At 50.2% G+C, this 16,588-nt stretch overlaps 5 protein-coding genes across 5 annotated transcripts; 3 read left to right on the top strand and 2 right to left on the bottom strand.

Moving 5' to 3' along the window:
- Positions 1-1,190: 1,190 nt before the first annotated feature.
- GIQ15_04806 (putative RING finger domain protein) lies at positions 1,191-2,602 on the top strand (the record flags this gene model as incomplete). Its single annotated transcript, XM_033552223.1, has 2 exons — positions 1,191-1,327; positions 1,417-2,602. The coding sequence occupies 2 exons, from the start codon at positions 1,191-1,193 to the stop codon at positions 2,600-2,602; spliced, it is 1,323 nt and encodes a 440-aa protein (XP_033405953.1).
- Positions 2,603-3,614: 1,012 nt separating this feature from the next.
- On the bottom strand, positions 3,615-5,641 carry GIQ15_04805 (uncharacterized protein; the record flags this gene model as incomplete). Its single annotated transcript, XM_033552222.1, has 5 exons — positions 3,615-4,262; positions 4,320-4,472; positions 4,528-4,712; positions 4,774-5,260; positions 5,585-5,641. The coding sequence occupies 5 exons, from the start codon at positions 5,639-5,641 to the stop codon at positions 3,615-3,617; spliced, it is 1,530 nt and encodes a 509-aa protein (XP_033405952.1).
- Positions 5,642-7,610: 1,969 nt separating this feature from the next.
- On the top strand, positions 7,611-8,509 carry GIQ15_04804 (uncharacterized protein; the record flags this gene model as incomplete). The annotated part of the gene is made up of 5 exons (XM_033552221.1): positions 7,611-7,680; positions 7,776-7,795; positions 7,857-8,261; positions 8,325-8,372; positions 8,432-8,509. 5 exons carry the CDS (start codon positions 7,611-7,613, stop codon positions 8,507-8,509), a joined length of 621 nt encoding a protein of 206 aa, XP_033405951.1.
- Positions 8,510-8,952: 443 nt separating this feature from the next.
- Positions 8,953-9,483, bottom strand: GIQ15_04803 (cyclin-dependent kinase regulatory subunit; the record flags this gene model as incomplete). The annotated part of the gene is made up of 4 exons (XM_033552220.1): positions 8,953-8,989; positions 9,051-9,109; positions 9,173-9,317; positions 9,380-9,483. 4 exons carry the CDS (start codon positions 9,481-9,483, stop codon positions 8,953-8,955), a joined length of 345 nt encoding a protein of 114 aa, XP_033405950.1.
- Positions 9,484-10,391: 908 nt separating this feature from the next.
- On the top strand, positions 10,392-15,922 carry GIQ15_04802 (uncharacterized protein; the record flags this gene model as incomplete). Its single annotated transcript, XM_033552219.1, has 14 exons — positions 10,392-10,469; positions 10,837-10,928; positions 10,992-11,034; positions 11,095-11,154; positions 11,213-11,691; positions 11,752-12,662; positions 12,714-12,987; positions 13,598-13,641; positions 13,761-13,811; positions 13,866-13,992; positions 14,121-14,286; positions 14,343-15,050; positions 15,116-15,596; positions 15,654-15,922. The coding sequence occupies 14 exons, from the start codon at positions 10,392-10,394 to the stop codon at positions 15,920-15,922; spliced, it is 3,783 nt and encodes a 1,260-aa protein (XP_033405949.1).
- Positions 15,923-16,588: the final 666 nt, after the last annotated feature.

Genomic DNA, 16,588 nt, shown 5'->3' with positions numbered 1-16,588 from the left:
GGCGGTGCTATTCTACTTACATCGACGAGATACTCCAGCAAGCGAGATCTAGAGAGACGCCCTGAAACGCGGGGGCTTGCGACCGGGATAGACAATTAGTACCGCCCGCCAGCTTATGACCGAAAAAGGCATACGGGTACGCCACTGGCAGCGTTGGAGGGCCGAAGGAGGCGCTGACGGCGATCAGGACGGTGGCAGGAAAAAGAAACGAGCACGCTGATCGAGCTACTGGAAGAGTTTGTCGCACTGCACGCCAGCTCGAGGCTCTGGGAGGACACAAGCAGGAATCAGACCTGTTCAGCAGACATATAACAAGGAAGCAAAACAGCCGACAGTGCAGACACAAGCGAGAGACAGGGGACCTGGAGACGGGACGACTCGACTGGCTGCAGGCCGACCTGACCCTTGATTTTGATTTCAAGAAGAGCCAGTTGCTAGTGCGCTGCCTGCACCTCCACCCTGCACCCGGACCGGCCTGCCGTAGATATATTACGTCGACGTCTCACTTTTCTGCGCGGTCGGGCGCCAACAGAGGAGACGGTTGAAGGAGTCAAGCCCGAAAAAGCAGAAAAGCAGGAAAAAGCAAGGGGGGAAACCCAGTCGATCGATAGCCTTGGTCGTCTTGGTCGTCTTGGTCGTGGTGGTTGTCCTCCAGTGGTCGACTCTCTCTCTCGGCCTCTTCCATCGTCCCCAGCTTTCTCTCCACAACAAGTCTTTGCGCTCGATCGATGAAAACCTCTCCAGGATCATCGTGTTTCGCCTCGACGCCATCAGAGAGCGCGCTGGCGATCGTTCTGAAGCACCGAGTTGGAGATTCCACACGGCCAGCCCCGTTCGGCCCTCGCGCGAATCACAGTCGACCTGCACTCCGGTGGCTGAGTGTATAACCCCCTTATCCCTGCACCCCAAAAGCAGCCGTCACTCTCTCAGACTTTGCAGGCCACTCGTTTGGTTGTTATCTCCTCTTTCCGTCAAGACCCGCTTTGCGCCGTATCAAATCGACTCCTGGGACGCTGGTGCGGTTGCGTTGGTAGTGCGCCTGAACTTCTGCTTTCTGCAGAAGGCTTGGTTTTCTCTGATCGATTTTATACATACACTGTCCGTCTGCCATCCTGACCGACCGACTGACGGCGTCGATCGCACACATCGAGCTCGTTGGGTTGTTCCTGTGTTGCTACACAACGGCCTATATGTCCGCCGTGCCTACGATGGCTCCCCCTTCACCGACGCCTACACCCGGTGGAGGTGGCGATACGTCCTCCTCTAACAACTCGCCGTTACTCTTCTTTGTTGCGCTCGGATTCGGAGTCGTTTTCACTAACTTATGGTATTCACGCAACACCCGTTCTATCTCTTGCTTCCGTTATTTGCATCTCTTTTCGTTCATTGAATCGAATTTTTCTAACCGATGGACAGGATAATCGTGGGTGTGAAATACTGCTTCCGGTATAACCAGCGACATCGTCAGGCTCGAAATGACGCCAACGGCGAGCCCATCGACATGGTCAACGTTCCGCGCACCCACCGTAGAAGGAGGGAAAAGAAACTCATGTCGATGGAAGATGTTAACAGTCGGTTTCCCATCACAAAGTACAAGAGCTGGCGTGCTTCAAGAGCTGAAGCGGGCCTTCCTACTGCCGGTGGTATCGACAACAACATAGACACCCACACATCGAGCCGACCAAGGGATAACCAGGAATCTGGAACGATTGATACGTCTCACGCAACAACGACAACGATGACGACCGACCGCGCCGAATGCTCGGGTGCAATGAGCCCTGATAGCATGTTAGGCCGCAAATCTCCCGAAATTCAAGTCCCTGCCCCGGCTCATGTTACTGCAGAGAAATCTACGACTGCCCCTTCCACTGCTACTGGACCCAACCCGGCCGACCGTCTATCCAGCGACAACCACAGCCTAAAACACACCGACTCCCACCTCCCCGACCACGATGACGATGATAATGATGACCACATCTCTCACGCTATGACGACCGATCTTATGGCCAACCCCGGCGACTCCTGTGCTATCTGTCTTGATATGATCGAAGACGACGACGATGTGCGCGGTCTCACCTGTGGCCACGCCTTCCACGCATCTTGTGTTGACCCTTGGCTCACCAGCCGTCGTGCTTGCTGTCCGCTCTGTAAGGCTGACTACTTTGTCCCCAAACCACGGCCTGAGGGTGAGACACAAGAGGAGGACCGACGCGAGCGCGGCAGGCGACAAGGTAACAATGCAGGCGTGAGCGACGGCGATACGCCTTATCAGACTGCCCGCATGCCGCCGTTTGCATCCAGGATGGTGCTAGCCGGACGATTCATGCCGGTTGTTCCGGGTGAGGAGAACACTCGATCTGCTAGGGACCGGGGCTTGCGTCGTGCTGGAGGCAGTGCAGACGCTGACACTAATAATGCCGATGGCACTACCACCCATCAACAGTCCAATGGATGGAGATCTCGTCTGCCACGGTTAAATATCCCTCGAATCGGTAGGAACAGGGACCATGGTTCCCAGCAGGGCGATGCCAACGCCTCGTCCGTCGTCGCAGATCCGCCCACACCAAGACAACTGGAGGCTGCTACTCCTGCAGCGAGATAGTCTCCTCGGCTTGGACAACCTGGCTCCCGTAGCCGCTGTACGATACTAACCCATTTAACCCGATCCTTATTTCACGCCAACTTCGACACATATATCATCGTACCTCGCTATAAAAAAAATCATCTATTGACGGAATGAATAACGACCATCAGCCACAACTACTATAAATCTCACGTCTGATTTCCCTGCTCACCCCTCCCTGCATTTAGCGAACGGACAGTCCTCACTACCCATATCTCTCTCCATCTCGACCTTTGAGGATACCTTTGACATATTTCCCTCCCCGTATACTACCTACCTCGTACAATATCGAACGGTGCTAATAGCCCCAACTCTACCAAACTGTCCATGTTAGCAATATACCTACTCGATCTATACCCAGTTTCCACCCATGTTTACCTCTCCCTTTATCCTCCTTGATACCCCCCATCACCCGCCATCTCTTTGTCTCTATGCATGATTTGATTGTTTCCCGTTGCGTTTGTTTCCTACTCTGCGTTTTTACCGGTTTGGTTCGCGATATTTCGAACATTTCCTTGGGTCGCTGCATTTTGTTTTCCTTTTAATGGTGTAACTGGTTGCTTGATTGGTTACTTGGCAGGCGTGTTTCGGACTTTTCTACCCATGGACATTCCAGTAACTTAACTATCTATTAGGGTACGAGAACCAAGAAGCAGGAGTGTGCTATATTATATATTTATATTGTATATGGAGAAAAGGATCCGTTTGAATGACTTGTAGTATTTTGATATTACTAGAATTCTAGAAAATTTTTGTCATTGAAAAGTTATTCACGAGATGCAGAGTACATACGTACTGTGTTAATTATATCATCATCTTGGACACGGGTGAATGAAACGAGTCTCCTTACCCTACCTATAGTCAGACGAGGGTAGAATATATAATCCAACCGAATAGTAAAACATAGGAAATACTATACAAACAAATTAACCCGCGCGCATAAAGTGCAAAATTCAAATCAACACTAGAACATTACGAAATCTTCATTCCGTTACTTCTGCTTGGGTGGTGCAACGCCTGCACTCAACACACCGGGCAACTCTTCTTCTCCGATGCTAAACAGCATTCCAATACCATACCCGACTCCCATAACAAGCAGCAAACTTATACCACCAATCAACCAGAACTGCATGCTAACGTCTCTCTTCGAACAGTCAGGGCCTCCCCACTGAACAGTTTTCGTTTGTCCATCCTTGGTCGTTGAAACCACGGTGCGGTGGCATTTACAGGCATAGCAATCGTCACCTTTAGTATCCGAAGAAGTGGAGTTCTTTGACGTGCTGCGCTTCAGGTAGCAGGATCCATGGCCTGAGCAGCTGTTTGTACGCTCCATGCAGGTTTCGTTCTTGGCGTAGCAGATAGGAACGTAGAATGGCGCGGTTGGGGTAAAGGTGGATGATGGTACGGCCGAAGATGTTGAGGTAGAATCAGCACGGGCGGCCTTGTTAGCAGCGGCTGGCTGTGCTTGACGAGCATTGAGCTTAGCTTTGTCGGCTCCAGAACGCTTTTGTTTCTGGTTCTTAATGTAGACGTCATATGGGACGGTGATGACGGTAGATTCGACGTTGGAGTCAGAGCTTAGTCCGTTCAGTGCTTTGAAGAGGGTAGACAGTTCTCCATTTTGAAGCAGAGGGGTTCCCTAGGTGAGTGGTTTGTTAGGATATGCAAGATATAGCTAGCTGTAATGTCTACTTACGGAGGCACGGAGGCGGACGACGACGGATGCATGTTTGTATGCGGAAGAAGCTTCGGTAACCTGTTCGATGAATTTCTGAATCTTGGTCGCGGTTGAGGTACAGTCTGGCATTTCAGAGTAAAGCTGGGTATCCCGAGGGCAAGCATCAGAGCTCTGTAAGGAGTTAGTTTATGATTATTGCATGTAGTGAACCCAACTGTCGACTTACCCGGCTCCTTAGAGCTACAAAACCAGTGCAAGAAGCCTCGTCTTCGCCATACATGCAGACAGTCGGCTTACGACTATCCTGCGAGCTCTCTGATACAAAGGGAGACAATATCGAATCGTGTAGATAGAACGGAGAAGGGCTAGAGATGGCCAAGTCATGCGGTGTTGTCGTCTCTAGGAGTTTAACTATTTGCCATCAATTAGCAAATAAAGCTATCAAGGTTACTTCCCACAAGCGGTCACTTACTATCTTCCGAGCCTACACCTTCTAGTATTAACAGCAACTTGAGTGTCTGCTCTGGATCGGGAGTGCCAGCAAATGGCAATGCTTGCTGGCCTCCAAAGGAATTCAATTCCCGGATAGTCTCTTCGTCTACCTCTCCAACAGTAGAGGACGTTTCAGGCCATCCCAATCTCCGCTCTAGTAACAATTTCGCAATATCAGGACTCCGTTCTCGGTTATCGCCAGCTTTCGGTTTCCAGGAGTTCACGCCCGCGCTGTCCTCGATCATATGAACCAAATAGCCTTGGCCAAAGGATGTAGCTGTGAACGCGGACAGCACCACCGCTAGATTGGAGAGGATGTTCTTCATGATGATGGCGCCCGTAGCTCCAGCGGGAGGAGTGTATGTCGAGGAGAGAGCTGCCTGGTATCGATGGCGGAACTGGTCGTCGTCCGAGTATCCTCCCGCAGCCAAAGTTGTCCAAGGGTTTCGAGCCGGTAGAGTAGGAGGCTACCTCATCTACTACTAGATCGTATAGACCGGCGACCGTAGAGCGAGTGTGATGGCTGTCTTGTCGACTTTGCTTCGAGCTGCGTCTTCCGCCAACTGCAACTCAGCTTAAACCCAAGAACGGGGAGATAATCACGTGATATCACCATTTGATCTGCGAGAAGAATAAAGATCGCGGAAACTTCAAGATGACCAAGTAAGACATAACAATCATTCTTCTCTTCGCTCACTCCTTTGCTGAAATTTTCCTCAATTTCTTACAGTGCCTTGCAGTATACCCCGCCTTCGCACTGTGTGGTTTGCGGAGGACCTAAACCGACTCACCAGGTTCCTCCGACGGAACAGCGTAATCGGCGCAGCGATTTGATCAAGGACGATCATCGAAACTCTCAGAATGCTTATTCGAATATAAAAAGGGACCTGGTCAAATGAGTCAACATTTTAGGGCGATTCTCATTCCCCGTCGCCCGTTTGGGTCCCTTCAAATACGACGCTCGCTACACCAACCATCTGGGTTGATCAAAGTCCAGCACGTGAGAATAAGGCGGCCATGGTTTCGGTTCGTTGTATACTTCGAGATTAGGATTTCATAGGCCTTTATAATGCGGTTTGGGCTAATCTCTGGCGACTACATATAGGCGGACGCTATATACGGTGGCAGCTTTCGGCGTTGGCACAGTCCTTTGTGCACCAATCGTCCTATCTCCTTTCCTTAAACTTGACCCTGATACCCTTAAAGCGGAAGAAAAAAGGTTGAAAGAGGCAAGAGAGGCCAGGAGGGCGAAGAAGGCAAAGAATGCTTTAGAGGCAGCGAAAGGTGAAAACGGTGAAATCAGCAAGGAAGGAGATGAAGAAGAGGATTCGTGGTTTATTCCGCTAGGATTGCCATATCAAGTAGCAGGGAAATTTTATTCTAAGGATGACCTAGAGTGGCAGGCATTTATAAAATTTGCCACCGACAAGGAATCATTGGCAGCACGCAAAGGTATATGGAATCGCTTGAAATACTACTAAATTGACATTGGGATTGTACTAACTCAACATCTAGCTCAACTTATAGAGAACACCCGGAGAGCACTAGACCAGGACCGTTTTACGATCGCTAGAATAGGACGTCCCTTACAAGCAGTTAGTAACTGGTTAAACTACGAGTTTCCAAGCCAGGCACCACCAGAATATGTGCGATTTGGGTTAGTCAATTCCGTCATGTTATATACACCCCCAGAAGGTTCCCAGCTTACAACTTTATAGATTGAATTGGTCCGACGATGGCTTGCAACTGATGACGAAACGCATTCCCGTGAAGAACGGGGACCTGATATGGAACGTGCTTCAACCCTACCGCGTCCTATCAGCGCTCGGACACGCAATTAAATATTATATCCAGGTAAAGAAGGCGAAATACAACATGTGGCGTTCTGGAAATCTCGGCCAGCAAGAAAAGCTAGCGGCTACATTCCCAGTGACTGTGCCTATTGTTTCTAGACCGCCTAGAAACATGGAGGCTTCGTCGGGAAGCTCATCAGCCGGGAGAACCAATCCCGGCACTGCCAGGAGCAACCCTCTCCAACCTGTTGTCTTCCACAATATGACTACAACAGCCCCACTAGTCAGGAAAAAGCCACAGGCCTACGATCTCTTTTCTGCTGTCACATTATTCCGACACATTCTCTGGAACTCGCGGAGCCGACTTAAGACACCACCCCTGGGTGCGTTCTCTCTTCAGGGTATGGTTTGCTTCCGTGGTCCAAGAGGGTTTATTAATGTATACTCAACGGTGCTGTATGATAATGATGGGAACCAGTTCCATGCGTTTGTAGACGTGAAGACTTGGCAAACATATCGTCAGGCGCAGCCTCGGAGACAGGAATGATGCTATGCTAACGACATGTGCATGATATCCCTTATATGTATGGATCTCCTCTGCTCACCTTATCGAACAAAACAGAGAGCGTCACTTGCAACTTTTTCTTACTTTTCCCTTTCCCTTTATTTGTGTTAACTAGACGGAGTTTGGAGCGGATATTAGGTATACCACTTTACTTTCTTTTCTAGGGACCATTTTCCCTCACTGAGTGATAGGAGCTCGAAGGGGTCGAGATAGATATATTTGAAACCGGATTCTCTTTCTAGCTACGCATCAGTAACTATCTCCATTCAATTGACTGTCTAGTAATGATCTCCCATTGTTCCTGTACTTGTTGATATGTCCGCGTATGACGTAATTGGTGGTGTATATAAGAGCGCGGGGCCAAAAAGCAACAACAAAGCAACCGTTCCATTCTATCCTTGACTTCAAACACTATAGGATCACGGTCGCTTATTTAAATTATTCTAAATTCATATCAGCATGGCTCTACAACCGAGATTCGCTGGACTGAAGCTATCCGCCACAGAAACGCGGCATACGCTTGAGATATGTACGTTGTGTATCTACTCGAGGAACCCCCATATATAATTTTCCTGAAAATAAAAATAAAAAATGAATAACTAACGCGATATATTGCGAGAATAGACCTGGATTATGTCTGCCCCGTATGATATTCTCAACCCGATTACACCGGTCGATATACTCCGTACTCACGTATCTATATAGTTCTCCGCCAAAATCTTCAAAACGCTTTACGCCGATGTCCTCCCCTCCCTCCCCTCAACGGCCTCCTCGCGACTCACCGTCCTCTTCCGTCCCCAAATTCAACCATGGCACCCGTCTTCGACCCTGGTGCATGAAGCGGCTTTGGCAGTCCTGAAACTAGCTCCGGGGAAGTTCTGGCAGTTCAGTGCTGCGTTGTTTGAGCATCAGACTGAGTATTTTGACGTCAATGTGGTCAATGAGACGAGAAATCAGACCTATGAGCGCCTTGTAAAGCTAGCTAGCAAGGAGGTAGGTGTTGATGAGGGGGCCATGATGGGATTGTTGCGTGTGGGAGACAAGCCTGGGGAGAAGGGGGAACTGAACATTGGGAACGGGGTGACGGCGGATATTAAAATTATGACGAGAGTGAGTATTCGATGAAAGATGAAAGAAAGAACAGGACTAATGATGCCATTTCTTTGTTTACAGGCTAACAGAACTATTGGCGTGCATGTTACGCCGACGGTGTTCTTTAACGTAAGTGGATCTATGCATGTTAACTAAGTGCCGGGTTTATACTAATGGGGCTCAACAAGGGTATTGAGGAAAAATCTATCAGCAGCAGCTTCACAAAGGAGCAATGGTTGGAATGGGTGGAGAAGAACGTGGTTTGAGAAGTGTGCCGGCAAACAGCGAAGGATCTCGAATAAGGTTGAATTTAATTAACTGTTAATTGTATATCCTGCCGGAGTGGGGAGGGGCGGAAGAGAAAAACAAAAGCATAGTGAAAAGGAAGATATCTTATCAGAGATTCGGCTTCGACTAGTTTATCTTTAACGGGACAAAGTTAGAAGTAAAGAAAAAGGGAGAGGGAAGCTTTTGGGACATTGAAAGGTAATCTGGCATGCTAGCATGACAACCCGTGATGCTCGTACGATGGAGAATAGAGCCGAAGGGTTGGTAAAAAGGTATAACGTCTTGGACGAAGAGAAAAGGAGGAAGTAAGAAGCCGTAAATTTAAATCCGTGAGATAACATGACATAATAGCAATGGAAACGCCGGCAAATGGACAGAGCAATTAACGTAGCAGGATGAAGAAGGAGACATGGCGGACGAGTTACTGTGAGACAGGCGGTTGGTAATTCACGGGTCGCCTAGAAGTAAAAATTAGCGCCTGTCGGCCGGACGGAGAGCAGATGCGGAGAAGAGACTCACTTGAATAGCAAAATGTGTGGTTCAGGTTCGTGTACTTCATAATGTTCCCATCCCAGGCTCTACATCACGTTAGCAAGTCTGGTACTCGACCTGTATGTAGCGTAAAATGGTGGTGGCCGTACCTGTGTGATCCCCAACCCCCGCCATTCTTCTTCCCACAGCAGCTTCAACGTTCCCTTCGCATGGTCAAAGTATTCGTTCGGGATCTTCTTCAGCATAGGTTTCGGCAGCTGGACGTGTCTGTATTCATATTCACTATCAGAATATCTTTAAAACTAGGGTTAGCCTCCAGTCCACAAATAAGAGAGAAAGAGAGAGAGAGAATGTACCTGGCGGAATAGTGGATGCCATCTGCAAACTCGTCGAGTTTCTGTTTCTCCGAGTCGAGGAGGGGTCTGGGTTTCTTGTTCCGTCGAGACATCTCGATATCCATGGTGAAGACCTGGTCGTATGGCAGAGCTGCGAGAGGCGGTTCGATGCAGGCTTTGCAGGTGCAGGTGCTTTGCGGGCACGAAGGAAAGGATATAGCCCAACGCAGAATATGACGGGTCCGCTCGCCTAGTGCGCGGGAAGCTCCAACAATGGCAGCAGTGAATGGGGTCGAGTAAAATGCTCAATGGGCGCAAATTAAATGCCGAACGCAGGGGCGTGGTGGGCAGGGATTGCGGACAGCCGAGTGCAGTTGAGGGGTCGAAAAAACGCACATAAAAGTGTGCTCACGAGGACGGCGGAGCGGGGGGAACTGGCAGGCGGAAGAGTCCGGCGGCCGCGCAGTCCAAGTACAAAGCGAGTGAGAAGCCGTAGATGTCGAGCCAGAGCAGGGAGAGAGCGTAGGTATAACGTCGAGCCGGCAAGACGAAGCAAACGATGAAGATGAAGATGAAAAGGTTCGTCCCGCGCTTGGGCATGGGGGAAGTAAACAAAGCGGCGGGGCAGGCGCTTCATTGGTCAGGGCCTTTAAATATCAGCCAATCAGGGAAAGTTTAGTATCTATTCTGGCCAATAGAAGGACGTTAATAAGCGGGAGTTCCAGCCAATCAAAGGGAGATCTCGTGACTGATTACTCAGGACTTACCTAAGCCATTACTAATCTCTTAGTAAGTATCTTAGTCATCATATCATGTGACGTCCCAAAAGAGCAGGCTCACGACCTTCGCTCCATCTCGCATCTTCCTGACTTTCGCATCGTCGGATGTCTCCAGCTTCACTTCTCGCTCCTCTGCCCTCGTTGCGCGACTTAGATGCCCTCGCGACGCTGCGAGCGGAGCTGCCACCCACCGTACCTCCCACCCTCCAAGCCCCCCAATCGAAACACGAGCTAGCTAGCTCGACTCGTCTGATATGTCCACCAAGCGACGCGCAAACAATGGCGGGGCGCCTGAGGGCCCCGTGAAAGAACAGAAACGGCGCAGGGTCTCGGTGAGTTGAGTCGTGTGTTTGGGTGTCTGCTGCGCGTGTGAGCAGGCCGGATAATGCGGTGCGCGACCGCCAATGGGCTCGAAGCTGCTTTGGGGGCAATCAGATACGATGCTACTTGCGGCGGGTTGATCGCAAAGGCGCGAATGCGCAAGCTAGGTAGCTTTGCGCTTAACGCCTGCGCTTGATTGCTGGCGATCGTCGCGGAGCTCAGGAACATCTAGCTACTCTTGTAACTCGTCAGCTACTCTGCATGTTCACGCTGGTGTTGCATTGATCGCACCCGCACCCTGTTTACTGTTTATCCTTGATAGACTTTCTTGATCGTGAATAACCATGTGCTAACGCCCGCCCTCCTGCTCCGTCATAGATCTACGTCCCCGAAACCGAAGAGACACCCGAACGAATTACACGGCATGGTCTGGAGTTGCTGGAAAAGATCAAAGTCGCAGTTGATAAGTAGTACGCTAGCGCCTGTTATCGTGAGGAGACCGAGGGTGATGGTTATACTGACGGTGCGCTTAGTGGACGACCTGTGGCTACAGAGTTTCTTCATCTTCCTGATGCGGTTCGTCATTCGTCTGGAAATGGTATTGACTGTCTGGACACTTGCTGATGGGGATAACAGAAGCAGTACCCGGAATATTACACTGCCGTCCGACTCCCGTTCGCTCTCGATATCATCGAGGTACTACAGTCCATCTTATACCCCCGCATTTACCACTCGACTAACAGGATGGTACTAGAAAAAACTCAAGAACCACGAATACACTCAATTGACCTCTGTCGAATCCGATCTTCGGCGCATGGTTACCAACGCAAAGTTCTACAACGAAAAGGGCTCCCAGCTCTTCTCCAACGCCGAACGAATCCGCAAAATCGTCGTCGCGGAGATGCCAAAGGTGAACCCTGCGTACAAGGATCCGAACTACTTGCCGTTTTCGACACCACTACCCGATGAAGATGAAGATGTAGTTATGCAGGAGGATGCCCTGGCTGACGAAACGCCAGTGGAAGCGGTCAAGGCCGAGACGGAGCCGACAGTCACTAGAGAGGAACGCACAAGGTCTTCGAAACGAACAAGCACGCGCACGCCGACGGTGGATCGGGATCAGAATCAAGCCGCGGAAGTGACAAAGGATGAACCAGAGACTTCAGTTGCCGAGAGATTCCAGGCAGCATTGGAGGCAATACTTAATGAAGCTATCCGGATGCAAGATGAGAAGTATGCCGTTCCATTTCACCTTATCATCTAAAGCCTGGCCAAACTAATAAACTTCCACAGCGGCGAGGAGGCATTCGCACCGTTCATTAATCTCCCGGATAAACAGCTGTATAAGGAATACTACGACGTAATAGCACACCCTGTCTCGCTACGAGGCATCCTGAAGGCCGTCCGTGGCACAGACAGGCGAAAATCCACATCTTCAAAATCCAAGCCTCCATCGCAATTTAGGTCGTGGAGGTCGTTTGCAGACGAAGTGAGCTACCTATGGCGCAACGCAAGGGAATTCAACGAGGATGAGAGTGACATCGTGGCTACTGCAGGGGAACTGGAGAGATTCTTCAATGCTAAGATAGCGGAAACTAGGAAAACGGTGCCCGCACCGGAGGATGAGGGTGGAGCTGGCCCAAAGATACGGCTTAAGCTCGGGGCTGTACCAACGCCGGAACCCTCAGTGACCACATCCAAGCTGAAGTTGCGACTACCTGGCAGGCCTCAGGGAGATGCTAACTCGCATACGCCGAACATACACGGCGTGAGGGTGGACGCTGAGGCTCTGAAGCGACAACAGGATCTCGTCAAGGCCGGGACAAACGGAATCGAGGTGCCGGCCCCGAGCCAGGCGACTGTACAGTCGACGCCAACGAGGACATTACGGGATCGAACGAACTCTGCACGTATGTCTATGGGTGCTGCTTCACCGGCTCCCGCTAGCAGTAACATGAACGGTGTTGGTGCCGTCAGTGGGCCGTCATTGAGGTCGCGGACACCACTTACACGGCGAGCAGAGGCAGAATTGGAGCGGGAATCAGCACCGTTATCAGACACGATGAAGCCTTCGCCTGCTCTGCAGGATAGCCATACCCCTGGCCCCATGCTTGGTGCAGACCTACCGGCAAAGAGTGCAAGCATGGCCAACATGCCTCTTTCGCACGCTGACTGGGAGAAGCTATCCCAGGCGCGGAATAAAGGTATGCCACTCCACCTTCTATATTCCATGCATCACACTAATGGCCATCCAGCATACGGCAACGGCTTGATAGCTCAAGTCTCCATATCTTCTCATCCGTCACTTGCCCTTCGCCAGCCCTACCACATCTCTCTCCCCTGCACCCCTATACACCCCGCGCAGCCCATAAGCGTGACGTTACCTTCATGCATGAACTTCATCAACTTCAGTCCTACCATCGCCTCGACTTCTCAGCGGCGCCCGACACAGCACTATGTTACTGTGTGTGACCAGAAGAACCCTACTCCGCCAACCAGCACGGTCCTGCAGGCCGTAGACTATACGCGGTTTGTATATGACGTGCGGCTGAGAGAGGGCGTTAACAAGGTGGTCGTGGGCGTTTCCGGGAGGGGAGACGGCGAGACCACCGAGCGGGTCATTCTTTTTGTTAATCTCCTTAGATCTTGATTGTCTTCTGTCTTCGGCTATATCTTCATATATTGGGTGGTCTGGGCTGGTTGGGCAGGCGTTGTACGATCCGGCGCTGTAAATTACCTCTGCATCTTCTTCTTATTCTCCTTATGCTTTATCATCTTCACCATCTTCATCATCTTCATCATATTCCTTTCTCATCTTCATCTTCTTTTATCATTTTATATCTCGTCGTAATGTCAGATCACATGATCGGTTAGCGTACCGTATTTCAAATACAGTGAAACTTTTCCGAGTTTTTTTTTTTTTCTTACTTTTTTCTCTTTTGGTGGCTTTTTTCGGTCCATATAAAAAATAAGCAGCGACTTTCTCCTCCCTCCTCCCACCACCCAAACCGCTTTTTCAAGCCCACCCTCTCGCCCACGTCCACGCAGCTTTTCTTCTAGTCGTCGAGCTACGAGAAAAGACCGAGATTCACAGGAAACGAAACAATTAAAAGAAGTGTTCGCTTTTTTTGTGGCCCAGCATGTCTGTTGAATCTTACGATGGTGCTATCGGCATCGATCTTGGTAAGTGGGATGCACGGCAACAAGCGAGACGCCGCTTGAACGACGCAAGAGACGCTCGATGAGCAGTCTGCAGATGTTGATCTGACGAGAATAATTGGCTAATATTGAGAATTGCACAGGCACGACCTATTCTTGCGTTGCCAACTATGAGGGCGCAAATGTTGAGATCAGTATGTGGGATAGCTTCGCTTTGCGCTGAGCGTGCTTGTTAACGTGTGTAATAGTTGCCAACGAGCAGGGAAGCTTCACTACGCCATCCTTCGTCTCTTTCACCGACGAGGAGCGTCTGATCGGTGAGGCCGCTAAGAACCAGGCGGCTATGAACCCAGAGAACACCGTCTTTGACATCAAGTGAGTGCCTCTATAGATCGGATGGGGAAGCAATTGCGGGACAGGAAATACCATCTCGTCTGGCGAATTGCTTTCTTCATCTCCTAGTAAAAAAATTGAGAATGGCTGTGCTAATATGCGGTGTGCAGGCGTCTTATCGGTCGACGATTCGAGGACCCCGTTGTCAAGAAGGATGTCGAGTCCTGGCCATTCAAGGTCATCGACCAGGGCGGCAACCCAGTTGTCCAGGTCCAATACCTCAACGAGACCAAGGTCTTCTCCCCACAGGAGATATCCTCCATGGTCCTCATGAAGGTACTATTTTAATCTCTCTCTTTTTCTCCCCAACAATGGCTAATCCATATATATAGATGAAAGAAGTTGCCGAGACCAAGCTCGGAAAGACTGTCTCCAAGGCCGTCATCACCGTCCCAGCCTACTTCAACGACAACCAGCGACAAGCCACCAAGGATGCTGGTGCCATTGCTGGCCTCAACGTTCTCCGTATCATCAACGAGCCCACTGCTGCCGCTATCGCCTACGGTCTCGGCTCCGGAAAGTCTGAGAAGGAGCGTAACGTCCTCATCTACGATCTCGGTGGTGGTACTTTCGATGTCTCCCTCCTTAACATCCAGGGCGGCGTCTTCACCGTCAAGGCCACCGCTGGTGACACCCATCTTGGTGGTCAGGATTTCGACACCAACCTCCTCGACCACTTCAAGAAGGAGTTCACCCGCAAGACCAAGAAGGATCTCTCCGGCGATGCCAGAGCTCTCCGAAGACTCCGCACTGCTTGCGAGCGTGCTAAGCGTACTTTGTCCAGCGCTACTCAGACCACTGTCGAAATTGACTCGCTCTTCGATGGCGAGGACTTCAACGCCCAGATCACCCGTGCTCGTTTCGAGGACTTGAACGCCAAGATCTTCGCTGCCACTCTCGAGCCTGTCCAGCAGGTTCTCAAGGATGCTGCCATTGACAAGAGCAAGGTCGACGAGATCGTCCTTGTTGGTGGTTCCACTCGTATCCCTCGTGTTCAGAAGCTCCTGAGCGATGCTTTCGATGGCAAGAAGCTTGAGAAGGTGAGTGAAGCCTTTTTTTCCTCTCTTAAAGCCTTATTTTAGTATAGTTACTAACATATATCCAGGGTATCAACCCCGATGAGGCCGTTGCCTACGGTGCCGCCGTCCAGGCCGGTATCCTCTCCGGAAAGGCCACTTCCGCTGAAACCAGCGACCTCCTCCTTTTGGATGTCGTCCCTCTCTCTCTCGGTGTTGCCATGGAGGGTAACATCTTCGCCCCAGTCGTCCCCCGTGGCCAGACTGTCCCAACCATCAAGAAGCGTACCTTCACCACTGTCGTCGACAACCAGCAGACCGTCCAGTTCCCAGTCTACCAGGGTGAGCGTACCAACTGCGAGGACAACACCTCTCTCGGAGAGTTCACCTTGTCCCCCATCCCACCAATGAAGGCTGGTGATGCCGCCCTCGAGGTCGTCTTCGAGGTCGATGTCAACGGTATCCTGAAGGTTACTGCCACCGAGAAGTCCTCTGGCCGTAGCTCCAACATCACCATCTCCAACGCCGTCGGAAAGCTTTCCAGCACCGAGATCGAGGAGATGATCAACGGTACGCACTCATTACTCTGCCACATTGTATATGTCAATTGCTAATCATCTTCTATAGACGCCGCCAAGTTCAAGTCCTCCGACGAGGCTTTCAGCCAACGTTTCGAGGCCCGCCAGCAGCTCGAGTCCTACATCTCCCGTGTTGAGGAGATCATCACCGACCCCGGCATGTCCCTCAAGATCAAGCGTGGCAACAAGGACAAGATCGAGTCTGCTCTCAGCGACGCCATGGCCCAACTCGAGGTCGAGGACTCCTCCCCCGAGGACCTCAAGAAGAAAGAGCTCGCTTTGAAGAGACTTATCACAAAGGCCATGTCCACCCGATAAATGTTTTCGCCATAGAGCAACAAACACTTTCCTAAACCTCTAAAAAGTACCAAAAAAAGGCCAAAAGAGTCTGATCTGCTTTGCAAGACATACCTAATGACATTTGTTTTGTTTATCATATCAACGAGGCAGGGCGAAAGCTAGTGTGTGTGCATGATGGGATGAAAATGGAATATGAACATGAACATGAACCGAAAAACTTGTTATGTCTGTGACCTTTTCATAATTCTCTTGATTTTTGTGGGCTTAAATAAAAACGGGATGACCTTTTACTTTGTTCCTCCTTTTTTGCTCTTGTTACGCTTTTCCTTGTTGTCTTTTCATTTTTTTTTCCTTTTCCCTTTGTCTTGTGTCTGTTATATCCATCCGGATGCTACTCCTAGGCTTTGATAGGTAGTTCAATGGATATATCTGCTACATAAACCCATGTGCATTCATGTAGACGAGCTATTTTCGAGCGTAGATAGCCTGAATTGGATTCCGTGAGCGGCTCTCAATATTATTCTGACTTGAAGGCTGCCAGCGTAACTCTCAGCGTCTTTGTTGTAAGTGTCGAAGATATATTCACGTTGGCGCTGGTGGACTGCACTCTAAATTTTATAACTCTCGAGCTATCATCATCCAAAACATCAATTGCACCAACAACCAACAAACAACACTCGCTAG

The sequence above is a fragment of the Arthroderma uncinatum genome (assembly GCF_011692745.1).
Source record: "Arthroderma uncinatum strain CBS 119779 chromosome Unknown scaffold3, whole genome shotgun sequence".
In the NCBI taxonomy this organism is placed as follows: domain Eukaryota; kingdom Fungi; phylum Ascomycota; class Eurotiomycetes; order Onygenales; family Arthrodermataceae; genus Arthroderma; species Arthroderma uncinatum.
The sequence above is the reverse complement of the archived record's forward strand: the minus strand, read 5'-3'. Positions and strand labels throughout refer to the sequence as shown.